The following is a 14,486-nucleotide window of genomic DNA, read 5'->3' on the forward strand; positions in this document are numbered from 1 at the left end:
CCAGGAGAGTTCTATCAGTGGTCTCCCCTATTAGACTGTAAGCTCTTTTGAGAACAGGAGCTGTCTTTACCTTCCTTTGTATCCCTAGGGTTTAAGAAGAGTGCCTGGCAAATACCAGGTGCTTAATAAATGCTAGACTGATTGAGGGAGTCACTGGGAAGTACAGTGAAGTAATAAGAAAAGAATATCAGTAAAATCGTTTTAAAATGATAGTGCTTATGTCTATGTTATATAAAAAAGGAGACAGAAAGTTACATATATCTGTGAAATGCCAGCCCAACACATTCACAAACTGGCTGTTCAGGACAAATGGGCTATCTTTAATTGAAGGCTGGAGAATTTAGTTCTAACAGTCATATTTTAAAACAGAAACATAAACTGGACCTTAGCTGCTTTTCTCATCTATCCCTAAGTTGTAGAAAGGCTGGAGGATCCTGAGTTTCTATAAGGATCATGTTCTTCTTATTAAAAGAGTGTGGAGGGGAGGTTAGGTGGTGCAGTGAATAGAGCACCAGCCCTAGAGTCAGGAGGACCTGAATTCAAAAACTGCCTCAGACACTTACACAGAAAAAAAAAAAACTAGCTGTGTGACCTTGGGCAAGTCACTTAACCCCAATTGCCCTACCTTCCTCCCTCCAAAAAAAAGCAAAAAATAAAAATCTAAAAAAAAAAGAAAAGAAAAACATTTTAAAAATAAAAGAGTGTGGATAGCAGGAAAGTTATTCAATTGCAGCACAGGAAAGAATCTTAAAGAGATCACAAGCTCATAGATTTGTGTCTGGAAGGGACCTGAAGTATCATTTAGTTCTCCTTCATTTTACAAAATAGGAAACTGAAACCCAGAGAGATTAAATAAATAATCTGGTTACATAGGTATTAAGAGGCAGATTAGAGATTCAAATCCTCATTTTTCTTCAGCTTGAAAATTTAGAATAAAGAAAAACTGGGGAAAGAGAGTAAAGTATGAGTCTCAACTTTTATTTATTTAACTATAACATATAGTTAGTAAGAATGTAAAGATAATACTATAAAGAATATGTTAACAAGCAGCTTTGAGTCACTTGTTTAGAATCCTTGGAACATCAAAGTGTATTCCAAATAAAGTCAGGTCTAAAAAACTGGAAAAAAATATTAATTGCTCATGACTAGGCTGAGCCAATATAATAAAAATGGCAATTCTACTTAAATTAATTTATTTATTCAGTGCCATAGCAATCAAACTATCAAAACTTATTTAAAGAGCTAGAAAAATAATAACAAAATCCATTTGGAAGAACAAAAGGTCAAGAATATCAAGGGAATTAATGAGGAAAAAATGTGAAGATGGCATAGCTGTATCAGATCTAAAGCTGTATTTATAAAGCAGCAATCATCAAAATTACTTGGTACTGGCTAAGATATAGAGTGGTAGATCAGTGGAATAGAATAGGTACCCAATACACAATAGTAAATGACCATAGTAATCTAGTGTTTGATAAATTCAAAGACCCAAGCTTTTGAGACAAGAATTCACTATGTGACAAAATCTGCTGGGAAAACTAGGACAGCTAGGCAGTGTAATGAAGACTGACCTGGGCCTGGAGTCAGGAAGATTCATGTTCCTGAGTTCAAATCTGACCTCAGATTTGTGACCCTGTGTGACCCTGGGCAAATCACTTCACTCTGTTTGCATCAGTTTCTTCATTTGTAAAATGAGTTGGAGAAGAAACGGCAAACCACTCCAGTATTTCTGCCAATAAAATCCCAAATGGGTGTAATAGTAATGAAATTTGAAGATCTTTTTGCATTCTAAGCTGAGAGATACTTAGCACCTAGCTTCAAATTAAGTCTCTATTAGAGAAACAGAAAAGGGCTGAATAGGAAACCCCTGTTGCTGATGTAACATGAAGGGGCTGAACAGGGAGGAGCAATACTGTATATAAGGAAAAACCCCAGCTGGGAAAGTCAGAATTTCCAGGGAACTTGTGGTGGGGAGCTTCTTCTGAGAGCCAGCTGAGCTGCTGAGGATTTCCCCGAGGGCCTGCTGGAGCTGCCAGAGGAGGTATGACTGTGATTTTGGTGCTTTGTCTGTTCGTGGCTTTGTTAAGCCTTGACTTCCCAGGAATAGAGACTGTGAAGGATTTAAGGTGGACTGGACTCTGTGAACTTCAGTGTGGAACAGGAACTGCATGGAGAGCTGGACAAGGAGCTGGGTGGAAAGCTGGACAAGGAGCTGGGAGCTGTCTGCCTTTGAAACCAGGTGACAGTTTGGTGAATTCAGGTAGGAGATGGGACCATGGAAGGGAAACCATGAAAGCTGAAAAGATGAAAAGACCTCTCTATGAATACTGAGTAGTGACTGGCTTTAATGTGAGGTTTTGTTTTGGGACTCACTTTGGGAAGAGTTGTATGATTTGGCCAGATGAGACTCTGAGCAGCCATTGAGCACCGCCCCCCCCCCACGCCCTTTGAATACTCAGATATTGGTGCTTTCCTCTCTGGTAACTAACTAGGTATGAATATAATGGTCGGACAGCTGGAAGCCCTGTCTGCTGAATTGTATTATTTTCTGTCTAGTAGAAACTGATGGAATTGTAATTTATTTGTGATTGTACTTTGTGATTGAATTAAGGACTCTGTGATTGACTAAATGAATGTACTATCCAGGGGTGGAGTAATTTGACTTTTGTATTTTGTGTCCCTTAGCCTACTTAATGATGATTGAATGACTGGTAAGGAGGCAAGCCTCCTTAAGGTTATTGAATGATTGAGTTACTAAATGATTTGTACTTTGTTGAAAACTATTGTGACCACTTTGGTGAAAACTATGTGGTCATTTTAGTGATAAGTCATTATGAATGCTATATTTTGTTTTTCTGTGACAAGTTATAACATTGTGAATGCTGTACCTTGATTTTCTGTGAATGTTTTACTCTGATTTGTTATCGAATAAATAGAGTGTTTACTACACTATGTAATCAGAACCTTGAAAGCTGTTCACAGCAGCAATTCTATGGAAAGCTGTTTGTGCTTGGCTTTACAATGGGGTTGTGAAGAGTTGGACACATAGAACTAAACAACAATGTCAATGATTAAACAATAACATCAATGCTGGGAAAACTGGAAAACAGCATGGCAGACAATAGATATAGAAGGGTGGGGAACCTTTGGCCTCAAGGCCACATGTGGACCTCTATGTCCTCAAGTGCATCTTTTGACTGAATACAAACTTCACAGAACAAATCTCCTTAATAAAAGGATTTGTTCTATAAAACTTGGACTCAGTCAAAAGGCCAACCAAGGCCCTAGAAGGCTATATGTGGCCTTGAGGCCACAGGTTTCCCATTCCTGGTGCTATAGACCAACATCTCATATTATATATCAAAATAAGGTCAAAATGGGTACATGATTTAGACATAAAGGGTGAAACCATAAGCAAATTAGGGTAGCATGGAATAATTTATCTGTAAAGCCTATGGAGAAGGGAAGAATTTATGACAAACAAGAGATAGAGAGTATTATGAGAGGTACAATGGATAATTTGGATTATATTAAATTTAAAAGTTTTTGCACAAACAAAACCAATGTAACCAAGATTAGAAGGAAAGCAGAAAGCTGGGAAAATATATATATTTTTTTCCAGCAAGTATCTCTGATAAAGGCCTCTCTGATGTATTTCTGAAATATATAGAAAATTGAGTCAAATCTATAAGAATATAAGTCATTCCCCAATTGATAAATGGTCAAAGGATATGAATCGGCAATTTTCAGACAAAGAGATCAAAGCTGTCATTAGAACATATATTCATAGCAGCTCTTTTTGTGGTGGCAAAGCATTGGAAATTGAGATAATGTTCATTAGTTGGGGAACAGCTGAACAAGTTGTATGTGACTATAATCGAATACTATTGACAAACAGGACAATTAAAAAAAAACTTAAGACTTACATGAACTGATGAAAACTGAAATAAGCAGAACATTGTACACAGTAACAGCAATACTGTATAATGATCAACTTTGAATGACTTAGCTATTCTCAGTAATACAATGATCCAAGACAATCCCAAAAGGCTCAAGGTGAAAAATGCTATTCACCTCCAGAGAAAGAACCGATGCAGTCTGAATGCAGATAGAGGCATATTATTTTTCACTTCATTTTTTTGTGTTTTTTTTTCACAATATGCCCAATATGGAAATATTTTATATGATTGTACATATATAACCTATATAAATTGCTTACAGTGAGGCAGGGGAGATGAGGGAGAGAGAAGAAGAGAATATTCGGAGCTCAAAATTTTAAAACAATGTTAAAAATTGTTTTTATATGTAATTAGGAAAAAAATTTTAAAAATCAAAGTGGATTTGATATATATGTTTATAGAATTATATTGTTAGTGTATTAGGAATTTTTGTACTAGAAATGTTCCATTTTTCAGTTGGGAGAGAGATCTTAAAACAATTCTTTTCCCAATGACAAATAACTTATCAGTGATTAGCATATATTAGCTCACTATGTTATTTACCGTGTTTCCCCGATAATAAGACACTGTCTTATTATTTTTTTTTTTGGACAGAGAAACACCAGAGGGCTTATTTTCAGGGGAGGGCTTATTTTAATGAACATTGACAGCAATTTTAATAAACAGGTAAATGTGAACAAAAAAATGTACCTTTATTCATTCAATAAGCAAATCACTGGGGAAGAACAGGATGATGTGCTCACTGCTGCAGCTCTGATTGGGTGCAGCTTGGAGCACGGCGTGTGTTTTAAGGGGGGGGACGGTGCATACAGAGGGTACCGTAATGTAGCGTGTAGCGCAGGGGATCACCTTCACTACAGTAGCAATCTCAATAGGGCTTTTTTTCGGGATAGGTCTTATTATCGGGAAACATGGTACTTATCATCTCCCTTGAAATCGTGAAGCAGGCTGGCACTGAGGACAGAATGTTAAACTTAAGAGTCAAGAAGTCAGGGAATCAAATCCCATGTTGGACACTTATTAACTTCATGGGTGAATCACTTATGCTTTCATAGTCTCTACTTCCTTGTCTATTAAATGAGAATTTTAATTCCCGTAGTCCTTGCCTTATGTGGTGTTGTGAGGCTAAAAGGAGATACGTGCGTTAAAGCAGTTAGCAAATGTAAATGTATTACGTAAGTGTCATTTATTATTACAAAAAAATTTGTAAAGTCTTCTTGGGATAAACGCCTAAGAAAAGAGGTGGGTAATGTTCATTAGGGTTTGGGTTCTAGTTTGTGCTCCATTCTGACTGAATATTCATGTCTGATAAGGATTACATACATGGAAAGTAAGTCACGTGATCTGTCTAGATCACATCGCTTCTGTCAAAAATGTGATTAGATCATGTCCCAGGCTCATTACAGCGAGAAATTTTTACAACTTCGTACAAAAGGGAGAAGGAAAGAAAAGGAATGAAAGAAGGAAAGGAAGTTACAAAAGGAAATAGAGGGGGATAGCAGGGAGGAAAGCAAGTAGAGAAAAAAAGGTACAAACAAAAGGAAGGAAGGAAATAAGGGAAGAAAGAAGGTAAGAAAGGAGGGAAGGAGGGAGGAAGGAACAGCCTGCCAGCCTAGAGCACCAGGTGGGTCTTAGTCTCCGCCTACAACACGTGGCTCTGACTTGGGGAGGAGGGAGGGGAGGAAGGAGGGGGGGGGGGGGGCGGCAAAAGAATGCCCGCTTCACTTCCACAGCCTGACCCTAAAGCTGGCGATCCAGTTCAGATGCTTGGTTAGCCCCATCAGTCAAAGGTCGGCTCTGCTGCAGCCAGAAGAGTGCACGCTGCGCCAAGCTCCGGGCAGGCTTCAGGACCTTGGCGCCTGGTAACCAGGGCTCTCATCCAGCCGAAGCCCGGCTTGGGCCCTTTAAGACTGGCTCGCTTTCTTTCGGGCCTCAACCACGTGTCCAGGAAAGCCTCTGAGCCCGGACTGTCCAATGTCAGGCTTTCTCCCGGTGTTACGTGAGGCCAGCGCGTTCAATTTCCAAGCCAATGACGGAGGGCGGGCGGGCTCGGCCCTCCCCCTCCCTCCTCTTCCATCCTCACCCCGCCCTCCGCCGGCGCCGTCGCCGCCACCGCCCCCCCGCCGGCCCCCCCCCCCCCCCCGCCACTGCAGCCCGGCCGCCCAGCATCCCCCCCCCCCCTTCCCCCGGGCCGCTGCGGGCTCCTCCCGTCGGAGATAACTGTCAGCGCCGCGGGGAGGCCGGGGCTGGTGCTCAGTCATATGACCGGCTGCTCCCAGCTCCCGCGGGCAGAGCACAGCGGAGCCGCGCGGAGTTCCTCAGCTGCAGTTGCAGCCCCGGGCTGGCTCCCTCCCGTGATGCTGGGCGGCCGCGCTGCAGCAGCAGGAGCAGCAGCCGCAGCAGGAACAGCAACAGCCGCTGCCGGGATGCCTCCGCCGCGTGGGCCCCGGGCTCGGGCTGCAGCCAGCTGAGCGGGCGGCGCCGCGGGAGCCGGAGGAGCAGCAGCGGCCGCGGGTGGCGGCGGCATCATGGCCCCGACCCTGCTCCAGAAGCTCTTCAACAAAAGGGGCTGCGGGAGCGGCGCCGCCTCCTCATCCTCGGCGGCCGTCCCGGGCAGGGCACCCAGGGAAGCACCGGCTTTTAGGTGAGGAGTCCCGGGGAGCGAGGAGGGCAGGGGGGAGGGAAGAGGGGGAGGGGAGGATAAGGACGGGGGTGGGGGGGGGGGGGGGAGGAGGAGGAGGAGGAGGAAGGATGGTGGAGCCCGGTGCGCCTCTCCCCCATCGCCGGCGCTGGGTTTCTCTTTGTGGGAGCTCCTGATCTCTCCTTGAAACCCCGAACCCTTCTGTTCCACGAGGAAGAGGAGGGGGGACTGTTGTGGTTGTGTTTTGTGTTGGGGGTGGGGTTTATCCTCCCTCCCCCCCCCCCCCCGTTCACTGACTTCTCCCCCAGAACGACTTCCCTTCCCGCTGGGGTGGGGGTCTCGGAGTGCGTCCTAGAGGCACCGTACCCACTCCAGTCTGGGGGTTGGGGGGCTCCGAAAAGTGGTCATAATGATCCCTTTTCAATGGAAGCTGGGATAATTGTCCAGGGCGCGTGATGGGAAGCTCGGAGCTGGATTGACGGGCCAGGTGTGTCATCTCGAAGGCATGCGTGCCTTTGACCCTATTGTGTAGGTGAGCATTTAAGTTGGAAGTAGCTACCTCGTGGGGGAATAGAAAAGACTTGCCTTATGACAGGATCTCCGAGGGATTAATGAAAGGATGTAATTTTGACATCAGTTAGACTGATGGCTCTTGGTGCCTGGAAAGGGGGAGTAGAAATGCCTTGTGAAATGGTTGATATTTCTATTTAACAAAGCTGTTGCACATGTGGCATAGATCAACATTACAGTCCTCCCTCCCTCCCCCTTTTTAAACACGTTTCTCTGTCTTGACATTTAAAAATGCTTTGCAATGCATTTTGGAATACTTGAGTTTAGGCTTAATCCGAGTCTCATGTTCATGTTGGCCTCTCTCTTTTTCAGCTGAAACCTTTTATTTTTAAAATTTTGTATTGTTAGAAGCTACTTGAAGGATAGAAATGTCTTTTGTTGAATCTAGACCAAGTAAGAACTTGCAGATGCAACTTTGAGTTAAATTTTGAAAGAGCTTTGCATCATTCTTCCTTCTCTTACTGATTTCTTTTCATTTTAAAGATACACAGATTCTCATTACAACTATGTGAAAATCAGCTAAGGACCCCAAACTTATTTTTGAGATCTGTGCTTAACATATATATTTTAACGTTCATACCTGAATTTCTATATTTCTCCTGGACCAGTTGGCTGTCTACAACTTGAATAGGGAATTCTATTCCCTTTCCTGTTTTGAGGGTGAGTGTTGCTAGCCTCTGTAGATGGCAGAATTACCTCTCCCCAAATATGCAATATCTTCTCTTCCTCCTCTTTTAATAATCCCGATTTGTTTCAGGGAATAGGATCTATAGTGAAAAAGAAAATTGCATAAAGAAATTTAATCAGCTATACAGTGAAATTAGATAATATAGCTTGACTCATTCTTCTTCTCTCTCCCCTCCCCCTTCTATATCTAAGTTTGGTTTGTTGCATTTTTTAGAATAGGGTCTGCATGCTGGTGCTGAGCTTCAAATTAATCCTGAGCTTCCTTCAAAGCACAGTTTGGGGGCCACTTCATTTTGTCTTTGTAGCTTATAATTTGGCATGGTGCTTTGCAGATAGAAATGTTTAGCTGAATTGAATTAATTTAAGATTGCCTCTGTGAGATTCACCATGTGTTTTGGGTGGGACCATTTGTAATGTGGTGCTATTAATTTTTCTCTCTATATAGTGGTAGAACCCAAGGCTCTGCCAAGGGTTTTTTATTTTTTTATGTCTATGGCCATTAAAGTTCACTGATGTGTATATGTCTGAGAGAGAGGCAGACAGACAGTTCATCGAATTGTAGTATTGGAAGTGACCCTAAACATCATCCTTCTGCTTACTAAGGAATCTAACAGATGTCTCGACCCACCCTTAAGTTATAGATGTGAACTTCCTTTGAGGGAGGCAAGGAAGATAAGGTAGGGAATGACAGGAGGAGGAGAAGGTGGTACCAGCTGGTGTCCAAAGACCATTGTGTAACATACATTAAGTGGATAAATCGTGAATGACAATTTTTTTCCCTGCCTCCTTTCACTCACAGCCTGAAGAATGCATATTGTTCTTTTGTATGATCTACTATTGAAAGCAGGAATTCTTATAATTTTTGTGAATCTGGTGAGGTCTGTGGGCCCTTTCCCAGAATAATGTTCTTAAATACATAAGATAAAATACAAAGGAAAATAATTATTGAAAAAGTTATCCAAAAAAATTTAAATCACTCAAGATATGTTCACAGACCCCAGGTTACAAACTCCTGACCTAAAGGTATCTATAGATGAAGCTCATGTATATGTACATACACATCCATCCATCCATACCTCACATTATAAATAATCCCATCCTTTTTTCCTTACTCACTTTGCCCCACATACAAGTTTGGCATGTATATATGTATGTAATTGGTTTATATATGCATTCAAATAAGTTTGTTTCATAGGTAACTTTTAGGTGGAAAGAAATAGAGCAAAAGAACATGTATTCTGCCTTGTCTGTATGGAAGCGTCAGGGAGAAAGACAAATGAAATCACAGGTCTGGAACTGGAGTTTCATTGATTTAAAAAAAAAACTCTTATTACTAATGCAGATCAGCTCTTGCTCTTAAACTGATAGTTCTGTGAAGTTTGGATTCAGTCAAAGAGCTGCACTTGAGAACCTACAGGGCCACATGTGGTCTTGAGGCCACCAGTTCTCTATCCCTAGTCTAAGAGAGTTACCTGGGGTCTTGAGAGGATAAATGATTTGCCCAAGGTCACCTAAGTAGGATCTGAGATTGTATTCGAATCAGTCTTTTCCTGGCTCCAACACTGGCCCCCTTTCCACTATGCCATACTGATTCTCTAGAAGAAAAAAGTCTAAATTTTTTCTGCACAAAAGTGAAGTCATTGAAATTTATCCAACTCCCACATCAGCCTAGGATTTTGAGATTTAAATCATACAAGGTTGGATTATCTGATGTTGGAGCTCCCTCAGTGTTAGGACGTCAGAGATCATGTACTCTCATTTTATAGATAAAAAAGTGTGGTCACACAGCAAATTAGCAACAGAGCCAAGACTAGAAGAACTTGGGTCTCCTGACTCCCAGGCTCTTTTCACCGCACCAAGGATAGCCTGGCAAATGGCTATCTAGCTTTTCTGCTTAAGTAACACATTCCCCAGTGATGAGGAGTCTTTGTCCATTACAGCTCCTTCCACGCCTGGACAGCTCCATTCATCAACAAATTCTTCCTTTGGTTGAGCTGAAATCTGCCTCTTTGTAACCTTGGTACTGGGAAAATACATTTGGTCTCTGAATTGTTTGGAGAAGTTAACTTTCATATACTTCAGTGTCTAAAATCCATTTATTTTTTATAATTGGACTACATTTTGCGGTATTTTATTTCAAGCTAATAATAGTTTATAAGCTTGTTAGTACAACAGGATTAGTCTAAATTTAGATAAAATTTCCTGCAGTTCTGTAGCTTGAATTTTAAAATCTGAAATAAATGTAAGACCTGAATTTGTATAGATTTTTGGTAGTGTAAAACTGTCATGCATCAGAACATTCAAAGTGAACTTTTACTCATTATTTCTCTTAATCTTTTCTTTTTCTTGATAGCTTTCTTTTTAAAATTTCTAGTCACTTCTTTATGTTTTCTTTCCTCATACCTCCATCTTCCACGTACTGTATTTATTAGAGAGGAGCCATTCCTGTCAAAAGCTCTTAACATGCATGTCTAGAAACTGCTGTGCCTTCTGGCATTCTACAGGTAAAGCACCAAGGGAAAAAAGAGTCCTGGGTATATTTAAGCTCTGACAGATAGTTTTGGTTGACTTTGTGGAAAGATCTCATTGGAGAAGCAAAGGATATTAAATTAAAAGTATTAGGAGAGACAGCAAAAGGCTCTGTTCATTTATAGTATTTTTTTAAAATTTGACATGCCCCCCACATAATAATAATATCTATCATAGCATTTTAAGGTTTGCAAAGCACTTTACATGCATCAGTTCATATGAGCCCACAACAACCCTACAACCTAGGTATTATGGATACCATTAGAATTTTGCCAACAAATTAACAAGCAACAAGTATTCCTTAAGTACCTGTTACTTGTTAGGCATTGTACCGTGTTTCCCCGATAATAAGACACTGTCTTATTATTTTTTTGGGACAGAAAAACACCAGAAGGCTTATTTTCAGGGGAGGGCTTATTTTAATGAACATTGACAGCAATTTTAATAAACAGGTAAATGTGAACAAAAAAATGTACCTTTATTCAATAAGCAAATCACTGGGGAAGAACAGGATGATGTGCTCACTGCTGCAGCTCTGATTGGGTGCAGCTTGGAGCACGGCGTGTGTTTTAAGGGGGGGGGACGGTGCATACAGAGGGTACCGTAATGTAGCGTGTAGCGCAGGGGATCACCTTCACTACAGTAGCAATCTCAATAGGGCTTATTTTGGGGGGAGGGCTTATTTTAGAGGAATCTTACACAGTAAGGGGAGGGCTTATTTTCAGGATAGGTCTTATTATTGGGGAAACACGGTACTAGGTGGCGGGATATACAAAGACAGATATGAAAGAGCGCTGGGCAGCAAGAAGCTCATATTTTGTAGGGAAGAGACAACATTTATAACATGCAAACATAGTATAACAACCAGGAACCATTTATTAAACATCTATTCATTGCTGGGCATTGGCAGCCTTAGAAATAGCCAGATGTAGGAGGTGGCATTTGAACTGAGCTTTGAAGGAAACTAGGGATTTTAAGAAGTAGAAGTGCGGGAGGGAGAACATTCTGGGAAGGAAAGGGAGTAGTCTGTAGGAGCTGGAACGTTTGAGGGCCAGGAAAAAGGACACTTTGTCCAGATGAGGAAACCAAAGCCCAGACAGGGTTAAATTAAGTAAATGATTTTCTGATGGTCATACCACTCATACTGTGTTTCCCCAATAATAAGACCTATCCCGAAAATAAGCCCTCCCCTTACTGTGTAAGATTCCTCTAAAATAAGCCCTCCCACAAAAATAAGCCCTATTGAGATTGCTACTGTAGTGAAGGTGATCCCCTGCGCTACACGCTACATTACGGTACCCTCTGTATGCACCGTCCCCCCCCTACCCCCGTGAAACACATGCCGAGCTGCATCCAATCAGAGCTGCAGCAGTGAGCGCGTCATCCTGTTCTTCCCCAGTGATTTGCTTATTGAATAAAGGTACATTTTTTTGTTCATATTTACCTGTTTATTAAAATTGCTGTCAATGTTCATTAAAATAAGCCCTCTGGTGTTTTTCTGTCCAAAAAATTAATAAGACAGTGTCTTATTATCGGGGAAACACGGGTAAGTATCAGAGGCAGTATTTAAACCATGATCTTCCTGATTCCAAGTCCAGCACTTTATCAACTCTGACACATGGCCTCTATGAAATATCAGCTGTAGGTTGAGAACAAATTAAAAATTTGAGACAGTTTCTTATTTAATAGCTCATATTTTCAAAGTGCTTTCAGTTTTAGCTTATGACAAACCAGAGCCTTGGTGTTTCTGCCTTCTGAAATGTGAAACTAGAGTGTGAAACATAGCATTTGACTATAGTAGCCTGGTGCAGTTTTGGGGTTAAAGCTAGCCACAGAATTTGGGGTTTCTTGGATAACTCCCAGATCTAAAATCAGCATTTCTCTATCAGATTCAACAGTAGTCAAAAGGTGCCCAATAAATTTCAAATTTGATTGTGTCCAAAGCTTTAACCTTAAAGTCTTCAGCTGGAGTCAGCTAAGTGATGTTCATCAGGAAATCTGGAGTTCAAATTCAGCTTCATAGACTCTAACTTAGCTTTATCACCCTGGACAAGTCATTTGATGACTCTTCCTCAGTTTCTTCATCTGTAAAATGGGGATAATGGCATCCACTTTGCAGAGTTGTTGTGAATACTAAATGAGATAATATTTGTAAAGTGCTTTGTAAATCTTAAAGTTATATGTATTTGTGTGACATAGTGATACATATATGTATGTAATATGTTATATAGCTATACATATATATATACATATACATATTCAGTACTTATATTGGGGTATGTGTGTATATCTATATGTTATTAAACTGCTGGTTTGTGAAATGAATCAGCATGGCATGGTAGTAGACTTGGTGCTTGACCGTGACATCTAGAGTTGAGAAGACTACAAGTTATATAGATTGATTGTCGTCTGAGTTTCCCCTGATGAAATCACAGGTCCTTGATGTACTGGCATCTATACGACGTTCCAAATTCCCATAGTGTCAACCCTGTATGTGTATGTTTGCAAAGAAATGAAAGCTATTTTCTAAAAGCCCGTCCCCATGGCAGGATTTAGAGCTGGAAGGGATTTTATAGATTGAATCCTACTGTCTCATACTCTTAAGTGCCTTTTTTGGTTTAAAACAGTGTTTTGAAATGGTTAAGAATGTGCCACTTAGAGTATGAGCAGTATATCGAATAAGAAGTGCCTTCCTGTGGGCTTCTCAAACTGTATAGTGAGAAAAATAATTGACCGATCATGTGTTCCCATCAACTAGGGATAAATGTTAAAATCTGAAGTTGTTCTAATCTCTGAGGTCTTTTAAGAAAAACTTAACCTGCAACAGAATTTTTTTTTGCATATATGCATGTATAATGGAGCCTATTTATTAGTATGATCAAATAGCATGATGTAACTCCTATTTCTGTAGTACTCTAAGATTACAAATTGATTTCTACACAACAATCCTGTGAAGGGGATAATTCAAGTATGATTATTTTCATTTTGCAGATGCGGATACAGAGATTCTGAGAGGTTAAGTGAGTTGCTTGGAGTCACATGTAGGATTAAATGAAGTCTGTCTACTGACTACAGGCCCATCTGGGGTACTGTCTACGTATCCTCCAGTAAAAATCAAAGCCTCATAGTTCCCTTCCTTTTTAGATTTTAAAACTTAAAGGACAGAAGAATATAAGCTAAGAAGGACAAAGAAAAACACCACATAACAACAGACATTTCCAATCTGATAAAAGTCAAGGGTAAATATTTACATTAAATGTAGACTTGAGTATCCATGCTCCAGGTGCATGTTTGGCTGAGTTGTGTTGCCCAGAAACATTTCTTCCCCTCCCACTGCTGCACTGGGCCCAGATTCTAAAATTGTCAGAGGAATCTCTTTCTTGGAGGGGAAGAGCAGAAATAGAGAATTTATGGCCAAGGAATTAAGGGTGACAAGAGAGTTGGAAAATAGCTTACATTTATATATACTTTGAGACTTACAAAGCATATAAAAGCTGTTACCTCATTTGATCCTCAACAGCTTGGTGAGTCAGGTAGTGCAAGTATTATTATCCCCATTTTACAGATGAAGTGACTAAGGCCAAGAGAGTTTGTAATTTCACACATTTAGTAAATGGCAGAGCAAGCACTGGAATGCTGGTCTCTGACTTAAATTTTGTGCTCCATACATGGCCACAGGCTTATGTAGCAGATCAATGTTAATCAAGGAACTTTTAATAACATTATTGTCAAATTTGTATGCCCTAGAAAGTAAAAAAGCATCACCACCACTATCCTCAAGCCAAGTTCTTAATATGTGACCATCCATCTTCTGTGTGTAATCTCCAGCTTCCTTCTAGGTCCCACTACTTCCTTTCTGATTTGACATCCTGGAAATTACTGCTACTTACTTCTTTGCATTATTTTTGTTTCTTCCTAATTGAATGTAAGTTCCTAGAGGGCAAGGTCTGTTTTCATTTTGTCTTTGTTTCTATAGGCCTGGCACTTATTAGGTACAAAATAGTACCTTGAAAAGCAAATGATTATTGAATGATAGATAGATAGATAGATAGATAGATAGATAGATAGATAGATAGATAGATAGATAGATAGATAGATAG

At 40.6% G+C, this 14,486-nt stretch overlaps 1 protein-coding gene across 3 annotated transcripts in view; it reads left to right on the forward strand.

The window, feature by feature from the left end:
• The first annotated feature begins 5,562 nt into the window (after positions 1-5,562).
• Positions 5,563-14,486, forward strand: part of FNIP2 (folliculin interacting protein 2) — a 140,305-nt gene continuing 131,381 nt past the window's right edge. Inside the window, exon 1 of one of the 3 annotated variants that reach the window (XM_069097371.1) lies at positions 5,563-5,583. Coding sequence is in view for 2 of the 3 variants with exons in the window: in XM_069097336.1 (XP_068953437.1) it covers positions 6,488-6,603 (116 nt within the window). In the remaining variant the exon portion in view is untranslated. Of the gene's footprint in view, positions 5,584-6,187; positions 6,604-14,486 lie in introns of those variants that run through there. The other 2 variants (XM_069097336.1, XM_069097346.1) reach the window with 2 other exon arrangements.

Source organism: Petaurus breviceps, unplaced genomic scaffold (genome assembly GCF_028583685.1).
Source record: "Petaurus breviceps papuanus isolate PSGF00001 unplaced genomic scaffold, PetGlider_PUasm1.0 126, whole genome shotgun sequence".
NCBI classification, from domain to species: Eukaryota; Metazoa; Chordata; class Mammalia; order Diprotodontia; family Petauridae; genus Petaurus; species Petaurus breviceps.